Source organism: Pristis pectinata, chromosome 6, assembly GCF_009764475.1.
Source record: "Pristis pectinata isolate sPriPec2 chromosome 6, sPriPec2.1.pri, whole genome shotgun sequence".
Taxonomy (NCBI): Eukaryota; Metazoa; Chordata; class Chondrichthyes; order Rhinopristiformes; family Pristidae; genus Pristis; species Pristis pectinata.
The window spans coordinates 89,264,611-89,282,848 of record NC_067410.1 but is presented as its reverse complement, the minus strand read 5'-3'; the positions used below and the strand labels follow the sequence as shown (position 1 = coordinate 89,282,848).

The 18,238-nt window shown below is 39.9% G+C and overlaps 1 protein-coding gene across 2 annotated transcripts in view; it reads right to left on the bottom strand.

The window, feature by feature from the left end:
* clcn2c (chloride channel 2c) overlaps positions 1–11,321 on the bottom strand; it is a 456,139-nt gene extending 444,818 nt beyond the window's left edge. For both annotated transcript variants that reach the window (XM_052017638.1, XM_052017637.1), the window contains exon 1: positions 11,217–11,321. In XM_052017638.1, the coding sequence (XP_051873598.1) occupies positions 11,217–11,267 (51 nt within the window). In that variant the 5' untranslated portion in view covers positions 11,268–11,321. The remainder of the gene's footprint in view (positions 1–11,216) is intronic.
* Positions 11,322–18,238: the final 6,917 nt, after the last annotated feature.

Sequence of the window (18,238 nt, the reverse complement as noted above, 5' to 3'; positions counted from 1 at the left end):
CGCCACTAAATTAGATGGAAATAATATTGGAGTTTACAAAAAATTAAGTGTTACAAGTTTGGCAGAGCATAAAAACTTCACTACTGCAATTGCAGATAAATAATTAAGATGTCTATAGTTACTGAAAATACTCAGTAGGTCAGGCAGCATCTGCGGGAAGAGAAACAGAATTATAAGTGTCAAGTTGAAGACCCTTCAAGCTCGAGCTTATTTACTCTCTTTCCCAGTTCTGACGAAGGGTCATTAATCTGAAATGTCAACTCTGTTTCTCTTCCCACTGATGCAGTCTGACCTGTTGGGTATTTCCACCATTTTCAATTTTTACTTTAGATTTCCAGCACCTGTAGTAGTTGTGTTTTACTTTGAAGATGTTCATAGATATCTCATGCTGAGATGTGCTGCAGTCAGGGCCGGAGTACAACATTATTCAAGGATTCCAACAAACAATGAGCCAGTGCAAGTCGATAAAATGAGTTACCTTTTACTGAGATTATCAGAAATTATTCTGTGCCACTACAAAAAAGTACTCAGCAAGTCAAAATAAGGTATCAGATAGTTAATAGCATATTGCAACTAAATTGAACGTACTTAAAAACAAAGGAAATGCATTTCATATTATCATTATTACTGGTGTAAATTGACACAACATTGAAAATCTGCTGGGTTTGAACTGAGCACTTAGCCATAATAACATAAATATGGCAATTAGAGCAAATATAACTTTCATTTGTAGTGACAATACAAGTTAAAAATACTAAATGTCAAGGCCACGGTATGACAAAAGACCAAATGCAGCAAGAAGTTAATCTCCGTTAGGAATGAAGTGGTGCTGAAGTCCAGAAGGTTAGCTTCCACAAAAAGATACTAACTCAGATTGGAGATATGTGCTGCCTGTCCCTTTATAATGATATAGAAGGGAATCGTACAGTTTGAGAAAAATGAGACAGGGGTAAAAAAAAAATCTGAAAAACTTCAGATTTACAAGGGAAACAAAATTTGAAAAGGAACAAACAATGCTTTTAAAAAGCTCATGCAAGTTTTATTGCTGCAATGAAGTGGATCCTACTTCAAATCTAGAGTTACTGTCTTGTCAGGAAATTAAAGTGTAATCTGATAACGTACCACATAAAAGAAATAGCTGTCCCTTTGTCAATGAATTAAGGTCCATCATTGATGAATAGTTAAATCATCTAGTGATTATGAATAATACCTATTCAGAAAACAGTTGTAGGCACTACTGCCACAGACTAAAAGCTTCTCTCATGAGCCATTACTCTCGCTTATATTTTCTTTATTTTTTATATATAATTTTCTTCCATTTTCTATAAAATGGTCTCTTCCTTTTATTTCCTTTATATCTGCAATCTTTCTTCTTCAATTTGTATTGTCAATGGACTTCAATTTAGTTTCTTCCTCAAAACTTTTAGCTTTGTTGTAGGATTATTTTAATATTGCAAAGCGATGTCCAGCTGTCAAAAAAATTCTAGAGTTTTTTTTTACAGAAGAGAAACCAGCACCCATCTTTCATGTTCTGAACTTTCCTGGATAAGAAGATGTGATACAGAACCAAAATAATCTGCCATTTACGTGTTACAGTATATTTTCTATTCACTCACTCAAATCAGTCCAGGATAAAGATGGGGCTAATTACTTGGTTTTTACTTGGGGCTGGTAGAAGTCAGTACACAGCATGCACTACACAGATTCTCGTCTGAAGAAATTGCAGAATTTTCCGCATTTACACAAGGCATTTTCTGAGAATGTAAAGTACTCCATTATATGAATAGATGGGTAAATCTCTTCCTCTGCTCTGGTAAGGTGAAGATTCAGAGGAATATTCCAAGCTTACTGTAGAAATATTTATTTGTGGCCCTTCCTTTATGGTGACAAAATAAACGAAAGAATCAAATCTTCATTAAATTTTGCAGCCACTCCCTGATTATTAGGCTCACTACTCAGAAGAGTACCCTGTGCTTCAAAACATCCAAAATGGAATTAAAGGCATAAGTGTCTTACAGTCCAGCAAAACCCCTGTGCTACTTCTAAGGTTTATTCCAGAATAGATTCACATACCAAAAGAAAAACAAACCAGACATTGTGGACTGAACTGTGGCAAAAGGTAATGTGAATGAAAAGATCTCAGTTTCAACTACAAACTTTCTACACATATTTTTAAGAAGAAAAATTTTGGTACCAATATGGATTAAACTGATGGCTCAGTTTAGCTATCTAAAAGAATCTGTTTTGATGAAGGACCTATCTAATGAGCTGTTAATTTAAGGTGGTTTTATTATCAATAAGTAAATCCCTAATGAATTTTAACTTATCTAAAAACTAATCTTTAATTTTCTTCATTTATGAGATGTGGGAAGCATTAACAAGGCCAGGATTTATTATCCATCCTTATTACCCTTGAGAGGGCAGTGATAAGTCACCTTCTGGAACCTGGAAGTATACAAGTTTCAAAAACTATGAGTGAAGGCAGAACTTCAATGAGGTGTTAACACGGGCAATATCAGATTGTACATTCGTTACTTAAATTGCAAATTTTCTCTTCGCAATTACATTAGTGGAAAGTAAAAATCAAACAGGTGTGAAATGAACAGGCAACATGATATTGCTAGCTTCACACCCCACCAAAATTGTAGGTTCTATCTTCTATAATTGCTACAACCATTAAGTGAAGTGTCACATTAACAGAAATTCCAATAAGCTTTTTATTAAGACTTAAGGCAGACACATGCTTCAGAAACAATTGTACATAACAAAATTGAAGGTCCTCTGGATGCACGTAGCAGTTGTAAAGGACATGAATTGACAGCAAATGCGGGTAGTATCTAATAGGGAATAACAGAAATATGGTTGCAAAAGTGATCTAAGTAGGGAATTAAATATTCCAAGACATTTTTTACTAGAAAATTTAGGCAAAATGCAGAAGAAAGTGGGGTAGGCCCGAAAATAAAGCATGGGATGAAGACTGGAACACTATGTTAAAACTTCAACAGCAGGCAAGTAATTAGTAGACAGTTTGCAATAAATAATCTCTCTTTTAAGGCACAAAAAGTCCAAAACACAAAGAGTGGTCCAACTATGGCTAATCAGTTGAAATTAAAGACAATAATAGATCAAAGGAAAAGGTGTTTAATTTTGGCAAACAGGCAACAAACTTGAGGACTGGAAAATTGCAGGTTTTGGCAAAGGACGACCATACACTGAAAAGCAACATACAAGAATAATCTAGCAAGAAACAAATACGGATGTAGAATGGAAACGATGAGCTAAAGTCAATGTGGGCCCCATACAGACTGGGGAAGGAGAAATTATATTAAAAGAATAAGAAAAAAGCAGGGAAATTAAATTTTATATTTGTCATCACAGAAGACACAAAAACACCTCCTGGAAAATAGTGGAAAACATGTGCAGAGAGGATAAGGAGCTGAACGAAATTTATGGGACTGAAAATTGTTAAATCCTCAGGACCTGATGACCTGAATCCCAAGATTTTGAAGAAAGCATCTATGGAAACACTAGAGGTACTGTTTATCATCTTCCAAAAAAAATTCCATCTACTACAGAATGGTTCCCAAGAAAGGAAATGTAACCTCATCATTTTGGAAAGGGAGAGAGAAAACAGGGAACTACGGACTGGATATCCCGACATCAGTCATAGACAAAGTGACAGTCTATTTTTAAGAAAGTAGCAATAGGACACTCACGGTTGCGCAAAGTCAAAACAAATTAATGAAAAGGAAATCATGTTTGACAAATCCATTAGAGATTTTTGAGGTTGTCATTAATAGAACAGATAAGGACAAACAAGAGGATGTAATAATATTTAGATTTTCAAAAGGCTTTTAATAACATTACAACAGGATATAGATCAACCTAGAAAGCAGACAAGGGAAAGGCAGATTGAATTTAACTCGGACAGTGTGAAGTGATGCATTTTGGGAAGTTAAAACAGGGCAGGACATGCGCAGTGAATGGCAAGGCCCTGGGGAGTGATGTTGAACAGAAAGGCCTTGGGATACAAGTACAGTTTCCTGAAAGTGGCAACACAGGTAGATAGGGTGGGGAGGCAGGTGTATGACGTGCTTGGCTCCATTGACCGAGACATTGAGTACAAGGGTTGTGACGTCATGTACAAAATGTCAGCTGGTCCGCACTTGGAATATTGTGCGTAGTTCAGGTCACCATATATAGGAAGGATATCATTAAGCTTGAGGGTGCAGAAAAAATTCATGAGGACATTTCCTGGATTGGAGGGCTTGAGTTATAATAAGAGATTGGATAGGCAAGGTCTGTTTTCCCTGAAGCAAAAGGAGACTAAGAGGTGACATGATCGAAGTATAATAATTATGAGGCATAAATAGGGTAGATAGCCGGTGTACGTTTCCCGAGAGAGAGGCATCGAGAACTAGAAGGCATAGATTTAAGGTGAGAGGGAGGAGGTTGAAAGGTGATCTGAGGAGTAAATGTTTCACACAGAGTAGTTGGTATCTGGAATGAGCTGCCAGAGTGGTGGTCAAGGCAGGAGCAAGAACAACATTTAAAAGGCATCAGCCATTACAATCCATATCAATGGCCAGATAAATTGCCTTGGTCCTTCATCCAAGTTTGCTAATGATGCAAAACTGAGTGGCAGTTCAAATTGCAAGGAGAATGCAGAAAGGCTTCAAAGGGTTATAAACAGGCTAAATGAACAAGGACTTGGCGGGAAAAGTATGTCAAAAAAAATTGATTTCATTCACTTTGTAGTGAGGAGGGTATTTTTTTTAAATGGGGAGAGATTGAAAGATGTTGGTTTTTTGAGAGACCTGTAGTGTCCTTTTACATGAATCACTGGAAGTTAACATGCAAGTACAAGAAATCAGGAAAGCAAGGTGTGTTGAAAAGTGCTTCCTAATTCTGATCCTGAATTTCCTTGCTCTAATCTTATGACTATGCTGTCTTATTCTTGAAACCTCTGCTTTTTCTCAAAATGGTCGAACCTCTCAATGCTGCCATCATCAGTATGAGTTACTGTCACACCTTCCCCACTAGTGTACAACTTCTCAGGAAGTGGTGACAGAACCATGCATGGTACCGCAATTGTTGTCTTGCCAAAGATCAATACAAGTTTCCAATTCATCTGGAAACAAAACACCATGGCTTGGTTTCCTTCTTTAAAAAAAAACTTCAAACTGTGCTGTTAACTTCTGCGATTCCTTATTTCTTTGGCAGCTCACTAGCAGTGGCCACACAAGTATATAGGGTGATAAAGAAGGCTTGCCTTCATTGGTTGGGGTATTGAGTACAAGAGTCAGAAAGTCATATTGCAGCTTAATAAAAGTTTACTTAGACCACATTTGGGGTACTGTGTGCAGTTCTGGTCACCCCATTACAGGAAGGCTGTGGAGGCTTTGGAAAGGGTGCAGAAGAGGTTTAGCAGGATTCTGGAGACACCAGAGACTGTAGATGCTGGAGTCTGGAGCAACACAAAGTGCTGGAGGAACTCAGCAGGTCAAGCAGCATCTACTTAAGGAAATGGATAGTCGATGTTTTGGGTTGAAACCCTTCACCTGGACTAAAAGAAAGAGGGGAGATAGCCAGTATAAAAAGGTGGGGGGGGGGGTGGGGAAGGGGTGGAGCAAGAGCTAGCAGGTGTTAGGTGGAACCAGTCAAGGTGGGTGAAAGGCAGATGAGAGATGGAGGAGACACAAGAAGCTGGGCGGTGATAGAAGGAAGTGACAAAGGGCTGAAGATGATGAAATCTGATAGGACAGAAAGGTGAAGCATGGAATAGAGGAAGGGAGACGGGGAGGGGAACCAGTGGGAGGAGTGTGTGGGTGATGGGCAGATGGAGAGGGTGGGCGGGGGGAGGGAAGAAGAGAGGGTGATGTGGGCTGCTGGATTAGGAGGAGAGAAGAAAAAAAAGGGGGCAAAAGGGACGGGGGGGGAGCAGTTATCGGAAGTTAGAGAATTTGAGGTTCATGCCACCAGGTTGGACTAGGATGCTGCCTGGATTTGAGGGCATGAACTACAAGGAGAGATTGGACAAACTTGCATTGCTTTCTTTGGAGCAGAGGGCGAGAGGAAATCTGATAGAAGTTTATAAGATTATGAGGGGCATAGATATGGTAGACAGTCAGAATCTTTCTCCCCAGGGTAGAAATGTCAAGTACTAGAAAACATGCACTTAAGGTGAAAAGGGGGAAAGTGTAAAGGAGATGTGCAAGGAAAGTTCTTTTTTGTTTTAAAAAAAGAGTGGTAGGTGCCTGGAACGGGCTGCCAGGGAGGCGTGGTGAAAGCAGATACAATAAGTGACGTTTAAGAGGCTGTTAGATAGACAGATGAATATGCAGGGAATGACTGGATCATGTACAGGCAGAAGAGAATTAGTTTAATTCAACTTAGTGTTCAGTGCAGATATTGTGGGCTGAAGGGCTTGTTCCTGTGCTGTACTGTTTTATGTTCTATTACCCTGCTAGTACATCAATTCTATTCTTCTTCACAAAATGCACAGCCCCACATTTATCTCCACTGAAGCTTTTTTGCCAATTGCACAACAATTCTGCAAATTTATTAGAAGTCCTTTTTTGTCACAATCTTTCTTTGCATTGACTCCATCTCTCCAATATGATATAGTCTGCAAATTTTGTACTTGTAACACTCAAGTCGATATCATTAAAGTAAATTGCAGTGATCTCACACTAATCTGTGCAGAACATTTCCAAATTTTTACCAGTCTGAGTAATTACCTTTAATCCTTATTTCCCTGCTTGCTGTTTTGTGGCTTATTATTAGTTCCTTGTATTGACTTGCTTTAACCCTTGCTTTAATCATGCCATATCTTATTGAAGACCAAAATATATTAAATGTATTGCATTAACCTTGTCCACTTTTCCTGTTATTCTCAAATAAAGGCCAATCAAATATGTCTTTCCTATTGAAATCCCTGCAGGCTATGGTTAATTATATTTTCAGTATCCAGCTGCTTTTCTGTCACATCTTTTGAGAAAATAAATTCCATTATTCTTTCCTACCACTGACATAGAGCTAACTGCATCAGGCCTCAATGTAGCAAAAAAAAATCCAAAACACTTTAGAAAAGCATCATCAAGTAAAACAAAATTGAAGTTATACAAGGAGATATCAATGTAGAGGACACAGGCTTTAAGCTGTCTTTTAAAGAGAGAGGGAAGGATTTTGCGAGGGAACTCTGGAACTAGGGTCTGTAGCAAGTGAGGGGGGTAGTATCAATGGTGGAACAATTAAATTTGGAAATGCACAAGAGTCACGAAATCAATGGTAGGATTAACAAACAAGGATGAAAATGTTAAAGAATCAGGAGCGAGGTCAGGAGGCACAGCTTGATGGGGGGTAAAACAGGACTTTGTGCAGGTTTGTACATGGGCTGCAGAGTTTTAAATAATTTCAATCACGAAGAGTAGAACAAGGAATTGCACTTGAAGAGTCAAGTCTGGGGGGTAACAAAGTCCTGGATAATGGTTCAGGACAGGATGAGGCAAGGTCATAACAAATTATTTTACCAGAAATAGAAATGGGCAATTTTAAGCTACTGTAATCATTACAGTAGGGGCCCATTCAGCCCATCAGGTCCATGGTTGCTCTCTGTAGTCAGTCCCTTTCTCCCACTCTAACCCCTTGGTCCAGACCTTGAACTGGGATCAAATATGTTCTATTGCCTTCATTAAATATAGGGATAAAGAAACCACTTAGAAGTAACAGAAGCTAATCATTTTAATATTTTAAACAGTTCAATTGGATCACCACTCCTGCTTCTAATCTAACATAACATACACCCCTGGCAAAGCCAATGTACTCCTCGGGGAAGTGTAGGGCCCAAATTTATATCGTACTCCTCACTGTGTCTTATCATTGCTCCAAAACAACCAAAATTTTCCCTCCCAAGCCTCTTTCCCACCTTTGAGACTATTTTCCATTCATAACAAGAATTTTCAGATCAGAAATACAGAAAACCAACTTCAAAACAGGACTCTCTTATAATTGTACAAGGACCACAACATCCGTGGTTCAAGTGGTTTTCGAGAAGGAAGCTTCGAAGTGTTCCAGAAACAGAACTCCTCAACTGCAACATTAACAAGAAACAAGCATTTCAAATGTCATTTGACATTGCGGTTTGGTGAAGAAAGCGAAAAGCTGGAAAGCATGCACATCCTGCGTCTGAAAATGGGATCCTCTATTTGTTTAGATTTCCAAAGAAAACTCTTGATCAACGAATGTAGTAATGATATGAATATCATTGTGCTGGTCAGCAAAGACAGCAGTATGTTATGACAAGTGATTTGGGAAGGGTATAGGGAGTATCCATTGGGTCTCTGGTCTTGCTGGAAATAAGTGATCTATGATATTCAGAGGAGAATGGGGTCTTTAGGAATACTGCTTCAGTTTTCTCATTTATTTTGAGTCACCAACAAAACAAAATTAAAATGAGAGTTTTCTGATGACTGAATAAGTGGTAAAGTCTTAAAGGTACAGGAAAAATCCTTATGACACAGGATACAATAAATGAAGCTGAAATAATAGTGAATTGTGGCCAAATGCTAATGAGTAACATTGTTGAATGAGACCCAATTCACAGGAGAATGACAAATGGAAGCCAAGAAAGTGAACTGAAAACTTGGAATTCAAAGACAAGAGAAACGTTTTGGTCCACATCAGGAGGCAGGTACAACTGACAACTAATATTCCTACATATGCAGGATACCAGCAACCAAAGATGAACTTCTCACCCTAATATTTTAAATCAAAGTTAAAAACTGAAAGTAATCTTGACTTTTGTTTGAATGGCAATTTTCTGCAGTGAAACACCCCAAGTACTTCACAGGAGTGGTTTCAAACAAAATTTGAGATTGCCAGTAAGGAGATATTAGAGCAATTGAAGGAGATGAACTTTGGAGTGTCCCGGAAACAGGATTCCTCAACTGCAACAATAACGAATGCTTGAGAGTTCACTAAAAAGCAGAGGCAGGAGAGATTTAAGAAGTGAAACCAGACCTTAGATATGTAGGCACAGCTATAGCCAGTGGAAGAGTTCAGGGATGTCAAGAGCTGGGAGACAGCATGAGACAGAACGAGACAGAGAGACAGCGCGAGACAGAGAGGCCATGGAGCGATTTGAAAACAAGAATCAGAATTATTGACGATGTATTGATAAACCAGAAGCCAATGCGCAGAAGAGCTGAAGAGGACACAGTGGGCTGAAGGACCCATTTCTGTGCTATCTGACACTATGACTCCAGGACCTGCTACAATTTACAAGACAGACATCTGCACCTAGGATGATCCTGTGTTTACAGAGATAATGTGGAGTCTGGTTAGGAGTGCATTGTGTTTCGGTCTTAAAGCTAACAAAAGGCATGGATAACCACCAGCTGATAATCTGAAGCATAGACAGAGTCAGGTGATATTATGAGAGTGCCATAGACAAACACCTCATTTCAGACAGTTGCCAGGAAGAGGGATGGAGTCTGTTGCTGGGGAATGCAGCTCATTTTAGGGACCAAAGAGAAAGGCTTTTGGTCTTCCCAATGCTTACTTGGGTCATATGCCTGCTCACCCTAATCCTGGACTTTGGATTACAGTCTGATAATTTGGAAATAGTAGCAGGATTGAGGGAGATCTTGCAAAGGAGTTTCCCACCCACCCCCCCAATCCACCTTGCTCATTATTGAGCATGAAGGTGGTGGGACCACTGCAGTCCTTCTGGTAAAAGTCCCCCCATCATAAGGAGTTCCAGGATAGTTGGATCCAGCAATGAGAATAAAGCAGTGAGATAAAACATTATTTGGAAAGCAAGTGTGCATTACCTGATAGCCCATGGCCAGAAATCATAGCAAAGAGGGCAAAGGCCAGCACTGCTCACTGAAAATAAGAACTTTTGGAGTCTTCCCCACCCCCACACAGAAAAAAAAATCTTCAACATCCTCTAATATAGTTGAAGGAGGCCTTTATTTCCTTGGTAGCACCGCACGGGGTGACTTACAGGGGAACCTGCAGTCAGTGGCATTCACACACACCTGCTTCCCTTGGCCTTTATGGTGATAGGTAAAGAGGAAAATGGCCATAACCTGGTCACTATTCCTAGCTGAGCACCAGTACTTCCTTAACATGTCAGCACAACCATCACACATTCCTGAAGTTGGGTATGCAACGTCCCCCATCCGAACCAAAGCAGATGAATCAAAAACCCATTGGCAATAAACCATGCCAAAGCTGGAGAGGAGGTAAGCACAGCAGCACATACACTAGCACAATCTCCAAATGGAATTAGTCCCCACAATTCTTAGGATCCATCAACTATCATATGCACATACTATTCTCCAATATCCCTGTGTTGCAACCAAAGATAAAGAGTGATGAAACTAGATTAGAGGATATTTCAATTCGAAAATGCAACTTAAAAGTGCAATGCTAAATCTATACTCTTTCACATTTCCTGATAAATAAATTGGGGCAAAAGTAATTTGTTAATCAATGTACGTCCTTTCCAAACAGAGGTCTTACTTTACCAAATGACAATCCTTATCCATTTTTGAAATTTACCCCATCGAAGTTGGACAGTTAATACTTAGAAAGCACTGGGGAAAGTTCCCAGCTCAAGTCTGAGGTTGTGCAATCAAAACAGTCGCTCAGAAGATTTAACCAACTGATCCCAGCAATTGTTGGCATTGGGCGAGGCCTTTGGAGGATATTCTTAACAATTCTAAAAGGAAAGTGTTGTTTTGAAGCTTCACTGGTGTATTTCTGGATCTCGAAATTATTGGACGGTGAATAAAAAGAGCGCTGGACGTGTCTTTGGGAATGGCGCGATTTACCTGTACCATGTTACCAACAAATCATTCCACCCCATCCCAAAGAGAAAATATCTACAGCGTGTGTTTGCCGTATTATCCTTTGCAAATTATCAAGGCCGGATTTTAGTTGGAAAAGAATACGCGTGGTCCATACATCTGGAACGTTGCTTATATCTGGCAAAACAGCCGTGATTTCACTGATGTTCCAACTACACCGTGAGCACATTGCTGCAGCGAAACTCCGACTTCACGGGGTTGGATTGGACAGCAGAACGTATAAGACTAAACCGACAGGAACGCACAAATCTGAGCCGACGCTAGTCACTACTCAGCCAAAATGCCGAGCCACGCTGGCCCCTAGTAACAAAATGGTTAATAACAAAACAAAGTTCTTACCAAAGTTTGTTCATAGTGGAGCGCCCCCCGATTTGCCCCGACTCCAGCCATTTCTGCATCTGCCAGGCAGCGCAGAGTAACCCGCAACTGTGTCAATTTCAGCCGTGGAGCGCACCACTTGCCAGAGCATAAGGAGGGGGTTGAACGCTCCCTGTCAATCGTCCCATCGCCCCGCCCCGTCACTGCGCTGAACCGGGGAGACCTTCTCCTCCCCCACTCTCCCCATGTTGACGTCCTATGTCTCCCCCTCCCTCCAACGCTGACGAACACTGGGCGGCTTCAGTCCACGGGCGATTCGGAATCCCCCTTCCTCACCCATCGCCTGTGTTGGGTAACAATGCGGAGTACATTGGCTGCGAGCGGAGTTCCGGATATTTATCGCCAGAACCGCGCAAGCGATGTGCAGAATGCTTTTCTTCGGGGTTAGATGCAGCACATTTTCACTAAATGGGCTCACGGTGTAAATGTCTTTGTAATGCAACCGACGTGCGAGACGTGAAAAGTAGCATTTTAGCTGTTGTATTCGAAGTGGTACAGTATGGACCCTGGTATCCTGCCCCCAGCTTATCTTGTTATCTCCAGTCAAACCTTGCTTTTTGTGTGTTTTTCTTCATTGTGGGTCACTGGTCAGATCCTCGGGAAGCATTGATTAGTTGTTTTTTTTAATGTAGTGTATGGTATTTATGTCTCACGATCTGATGAGATTCTTTCTGCAGCTTTCCTTATCACTTTAACAAGGCCGGTCATTGTGCAGCCAAGAACAGCAGAATTCGGATACCGAATGGCCTTCTCCCCATTGTGCTGAAAGAGAATTAAGATCAGCAATTAGGTCAAAGTACATGGACTCGATTTAAATGAGAGGAAAATAAACCTCGTCCAGATGAAGGGTCTTGACCCGAAACATCGACTGTCCCTTTCCCTCCACAGACGCTGCCTGGCCTGCTGAGTTCCTCCAGCAAATTGGGTTTTTTGCTCCGTTAACGTCCACCGTAAAGACTGGGGGTGGGTTGCAGTGTGTGGGTTATTGTTGCAATCATTAGAATTGCTCAGAAGGTGTGCCTGAAACTGTTGTCATTTTGCTTTGGTTGCTGCAGAGATGCACAGATTTTCTTGGGGTACTCTTCTCACTGTCCACCATTAACTCTGGCAAAGGATTGGCAGAAAACCTCAGACAGAAGAGCCTTCTTATCTCCGTTCCTTAACACTGGGAACTGAATCAGTTGGTAGAGACTGGGAGTTAGAATCTCCAGGTGACTCACCCACCAACTATCCTCATTAGTCCCACTCCACTTGATCTAAACCTGTTCACCTGAGCAGAGAGCAAAGGCAGCTGACAGTCTGAGACTGTGGCCTGTGCTGGAAAGTTGAAGCTGCTCTGGTGTTTCTGCTTTCTCTGGAGAAGTATAGGTCTTTTGTTTCCGTTTGAAACAAACTTCTAAAGTTTCACCTCTGAAACTTCCCCCATGAACTATCTGAAGACCAACAAAACCTGTCTTTTGCACGAACAGGTGATCCCTTGCAGCCTGCACTATCGACCCCCACTTCCTGCCTGCTTCGGGTGATTTGTTGACCAACTCGTAGAGATGGACCCAGGAGGAGAAAGTTGCCCAGGCCTCCCATTTCCACATCACCCTACACCCGAATCACCCTGTCGCCTCTGCCAAGATTTCCATTCATGAATAATTTCAAGATTTTGGTTTTCCTGGAGGAATTTTGAATTTGGAGGAATCCAACCTTGCCGAGAGGTAAACTGACTGAAAGAGGCTGGCTGCCTAAAGTCAATGGAAAGTAACATCAGGCAGATGTAAAGTGGGCACTTTCCCCACTGGGTGCAGCTTCTTACCCCTTGGGCAGAAAATCCACAAACCCATGTGTGCCGAAAATGCCTTGGTAAGTCCGTCTACCTTTTGTTCTGGCAGGAGTCTGGAAGCAATCACAAGTTGTTCTGACTGGTCAGTCAAAGTGCTTCAAGCTGTTGATAACATATTTGAGGGTGAAATGCCACTGATAATTACAATTCCTAATACTTGGAATATATTCCACAGGAAAGAGTCAGTCAAGTGCCATGATATATGTTTTCAGTATGATGAGTTGCAGTCTTAAGAACCTGCTAAATGTGAAATTGCTTCAAGTCAAGTGATGTCACTTTGAATTTCTTTCTGTGAGTGTAGTGGGGACGGGTATTGGGGAAGGAAATGATTATCAGTTTCACGCCCTCCCCCCCCCCCCAGCAATTCCCAACCCCACTCCAGCTCATCAATATTTATTCTGCTGAAGGCCTTATATGGCTCAGCATAATTTCATGTCTTAAGATTCAGATCTATCATTGGTTGACACTGTCCAGGTTCAAGAGTTAGTGAGGAGCGATAAGTTAAATGTTGCAACGTAATGAAATATATTTGTTGATGATTTGTAACTGTTCCAGTTTTACTTCTAATAAACTTTATTTGTTCATTGCAGATAAAGAGTAATAGTTCTTCTATTAACTAAAGGACTCTGATGCCAACATATGGGTTTGTGTCAATTTCGAGGTTCTCTTGATCCTGCACTATGCAGTGAGGTACATGTGTAAAGTCATCTCTCCAGTTATAGGGAGTGAGTGTTCCTTGGTGTTGGCAAATTTAAGGAATGTAACCAAACATCACAACCGTGATGGCATCGAAGTGGAATAAGAATCTCACTTCCTTATCAGACTATTCACATTTTAATTTTTATACAGTAAATAGCAGCAACCTAAAGTAATTAAAATAAGTATGGACTGTAAATAGAACTAGCCCAGCTAAGAGTAAAGTGAAGTGAAAATAATAGTGCTTAAGCTTGTCACAAAACAGCAGTATAACAAAGAAATTGACAGTAAAATTAGAAGAAAAGGAGAACAGTAACATAAAATCTCCACACAAGTATAGCCCAGAAGGAGACGTTGACAGTTTGTGATATCAGGCACCATGAGTCCATTCTGTTGAATGAAAGAAAATTGAGATTGTTTGAATTGTGCACATAATCTGGTGCATGATAAATATCCTAAGCTAGAAATGTGTTCATGTGACTTGAAAGAAAATAATGCTCTGCTGTTGAAAATTGATATAACCCCGTGTACAGCAGAAATTGCAGGATTTTTGTCTCCTTAGCACTTCTTTTCCAGTGTCAAACTTCCCCAGATGACACCAAGACATGCAACACGCAACATTGGTCTGTAGTGAGGTTTTCAATTGGTTTGAAAAGTAGTGTTTTTTTAAATATACTCACAGAACAACCGGGTTTTTCTAACTCCAATGATGCTTGAAGGGTGAACACTCAAACTGGACTTTTTGTCCACACTGAGATTTGTAACCTGCAGTGACCTCAAAGCCACCTTACATTTCCTTTAACTGCTCTCCCATGGACCTCAGGTCACAGGCACTCTCTGCTTCTTAGCCTCAGGATCAGTGTAGGCTGCTGCTGCTGAACTCTGCCACATGACACAGTTTGCTACTCACTGGTACATTAGGGAGATCACCCAAACACCATACACAAGGAGAGTCCAGCTACTTTTTTTCCCCATCAAGCAAGTAGTGCAGATGTGCATTTGCCTGCATTGCATGATACACTTCCCCAAAGTGCAGGCATAAAAACCATGCTTCGAGAGGGTAGTGTTCTTCAGCAGCCTATCCAGATCCACCCAACCCTCTGAAAGTACACTCCCATGCCCTTTCATCATTGTAGCATTCATTCATTCTGTAGCAACACTCCTCTGTAGCTGGGAGACATACACTTGTAATGTGTTACGTCTCTTTAAGAACTGGCTACAGAAATCATATCTGCATGACTGCTGAGAATTGTAAGAACTTTCAATACATCAATAGGGCTTACAATGCGGAAATTAACAACGTCAGTTTCAGTTCTGTCTTACACAGGAAAACCCAATAACTCTGTAAACATTATAATCAAAGTTCTCGCTCTTTACGTGATTTTCACAAACAACATTAGAGTGATACTTAATGTCAAAAATAATATGGAACAATCTCCATGTAATAGATGACTTTTTTTGCATGCTGTTGGATGGATAGGAGACCAGGAAAATAGGACCATGGAATATTATCAAAAAGTTAATTCTGTGATAAAGCCTTTAAATACTGATTGTGAAAAGTACCTACCAACTAACATCTAATCCTAGAAACTATACACAAACATGAAATATGAGAGCGATGGATAATAATGGGATTTCTATTCAATTAATAATTGACAACTTCGAAATTGTGGTCATGACAACCATTGCCATGTAGGTTAACTTAGAAAGAAAACAACAAGCATCAATGTAGGTCCTTTTATATATTCTGTATATTTCAAAACATCTCACAGCTAATTAACTATTTTTGAACTCCTGCACTGGAAGGCAAAATGGCAGCTAATACATAGGAATATGAGTAGGGCAGTTAACCCCTCAAACCCGCTCCTGTTGTTTGGCTAATCATGATTGAATTCATGATTAAGAATGAAAAGAAAATTTAAATTGTTTATCATTAACCTTCTGAATTCCATAGAATCATGTAATCTCTTTTTGTAATTTAACCTAGCTATTATTCAGGTAAAGCTTTGGTGCACTTTCTCAAAGATCAATATATTCTTTCTAGAGTGTGGAACCAAATCTGCTCAGAGCACTCCAAGTATAGTCTAACCAGGACTTAGTATAACTGTAATATTAATTCCATCCCTTGTACTCCAGTCCTCTGTGTATGACGGCCAGAGTTCAAATAGCCTTTATGTTTATTTTGTATATTTTAATGATCTGTACAGTAAGTCCCACTCATAATGAGTTATAAAAATAATCAATGCATTTCAATTGTATTAGCTTAAGGCAAAAATGTGGGCCCGGACTTGGTTGCATCTCCCTTGTCTTTTTCAAATAATAATAGTATTTTTTATGACTGGCAAAGAGGGAAGCAGGGCCTTGTTTTAACAGTTTATCCAAAACACAGCACCATATTATTGATGTGCTCTCCTGGTAATTCTCAGATTTTGTGCTCAAGTATCTGGGAAGATTGAACCAACACTGTTATGACCCAGAGGCTAGAATGCTGCTTACTTAGCTAACCCTGACACATCAATGATCCTGAATCCCATTCTTAAAATTTTCCACACCAGAACACTGCTCACCTGGGCATTTCTTTTCGTCAAGTTGACCAAAGGTGCTGTGCAGAATCTCTTCCCTTGCATTTTCTGATCAATTACTTGCTTTCATATGAACCCAACAGGTGAATTTGGACAAAACCTATTAGAATCATGTATGCACATTTTTAAATTTTTTAACATACTATTAAGCTTTATTATTATTAACAACATCACTGTTGATGGGATTGATATGTTACATGTGAGAGTGAGTAGTTGGGAATCACTATAGTGTTGGCACTCAAGACTTGTACATAAAGAATCATCCCTTGGAGGAGTGCTAATGTCCTTTGAAGCATCCCTGGGTTGATTCAGCTTCAGGAGATTATAAAAAAGCAGAAAGTGACAAAACATGTTTGTCTGAAGGCACCTGACAAGATATTGCAATAAGAGTTCAGGATGTTTGGTTGCTGTTTAATGTGATTTCTGTGCTAGAACCACCATTCTCTTCCATGTTTAATTATTACTGATACAAAAATAATTCTGGATTTACAACGAGATTGTACAAAGCTATATCAATGTTTAACATCTGAAATGCAACTAAACTTTAATAAAGAAAATTGACATTTCTTCTCTCAATATTTGAAATCTTCACTAATAAGCAAATTTTATGTCACTTTTTGAGAGGTTTTGTTGGTGGTAGTTGCCATTGGTGCTCAGGTCCAAAGGAAAGAGCAATCTTCCTTTAACAGGTGTCTTATCCTACAGTCAATTTGACCTCCCCTCACCCTCCCCTCAGCCTGTTTTGGCACAGAAGCTCCAAACATTTTGTGCATGTAACAGTAATTAGTTTATTGGGTCAAAACTGTGCAGAGTGTTGTTTATTCAGATTCATTGCAGCTGAAATTAAAGCTGTGCGCCACTTTCAAATCAGTTATGGAGATTAAACTACAAACTCCTAAGAATACATGATCCAAATCAGAGTTCATGATTATGGTGTTGTAGATGTATATTCTTTCTCAGTATTGTATGGTGAAAGTAGGCATAGTCAAAAAATATAACCTGCCTTTCCACAGAGTTGGCAATGTCATTTCAAATGATGGGATTACCACGTGTACACTAGACCTCCCTCCTATAACGTTGAGCGGATCTGGGTGTTCTCTCTAGCATGCCAGAGTTCCGACGCAAGACACAATAGTGTGTCCAGCAGTGGAGCAAGAGATCGGATGTACCAAACTTCTGCATTTGGCCAAACACAGGCAGAAGACTGAGATAGTCTAAGTGGCAAACAGCTGACAGCTGATGATTCCTAGTGGAAACGTTCGCTGTCACAAAACACTCTCTAATGCAAATAAATAACGATCTTAACTATCAACATTATGATCCAGATTCTGGTAGGTAACAAATTTGCTGAATTGTTTCCCCTCTCTTTCAATCCAATGTGTTGGGCCATGAGGCTGCTCTAGTTTGGAAAAGCTGGATATCAATTCTTAGCCCTTAGCAACAAGCTATTCTCACCAAATAGGTCACTTTGATATTAAGCTGTTGCAGTTATTTCAAATAATTTCTCCAATTTAAAGAAATGTCTAGTCAATGCTTGGCTAACTTTTTTATATATTGTTCACAGAATTCATCTTACACAGCATTCCTTGTGTAAATAGCTATGGTTCTAAGATTAAAGGTTGAGCAGAAAAATTGGGATTGTTTACAAATCTTTTTAAGGGGAAGAGTCTTTCCTGTAGAAATTTTCAGCAGAGGTGATTTAGTAATGTTTAGTTTGTTGCTTTCATCAAAATCAACCATTACGGAGAAAGTGCACTAAGTTACAATGCACAGTGCTCTTCCTTATCAGGTGATGTAGCTAAGCCAACTTATCATTTGGGAGAACTCAAGGAACCAATGCACCTTAATGTTACAGTTCACAAAATACTTGTCCA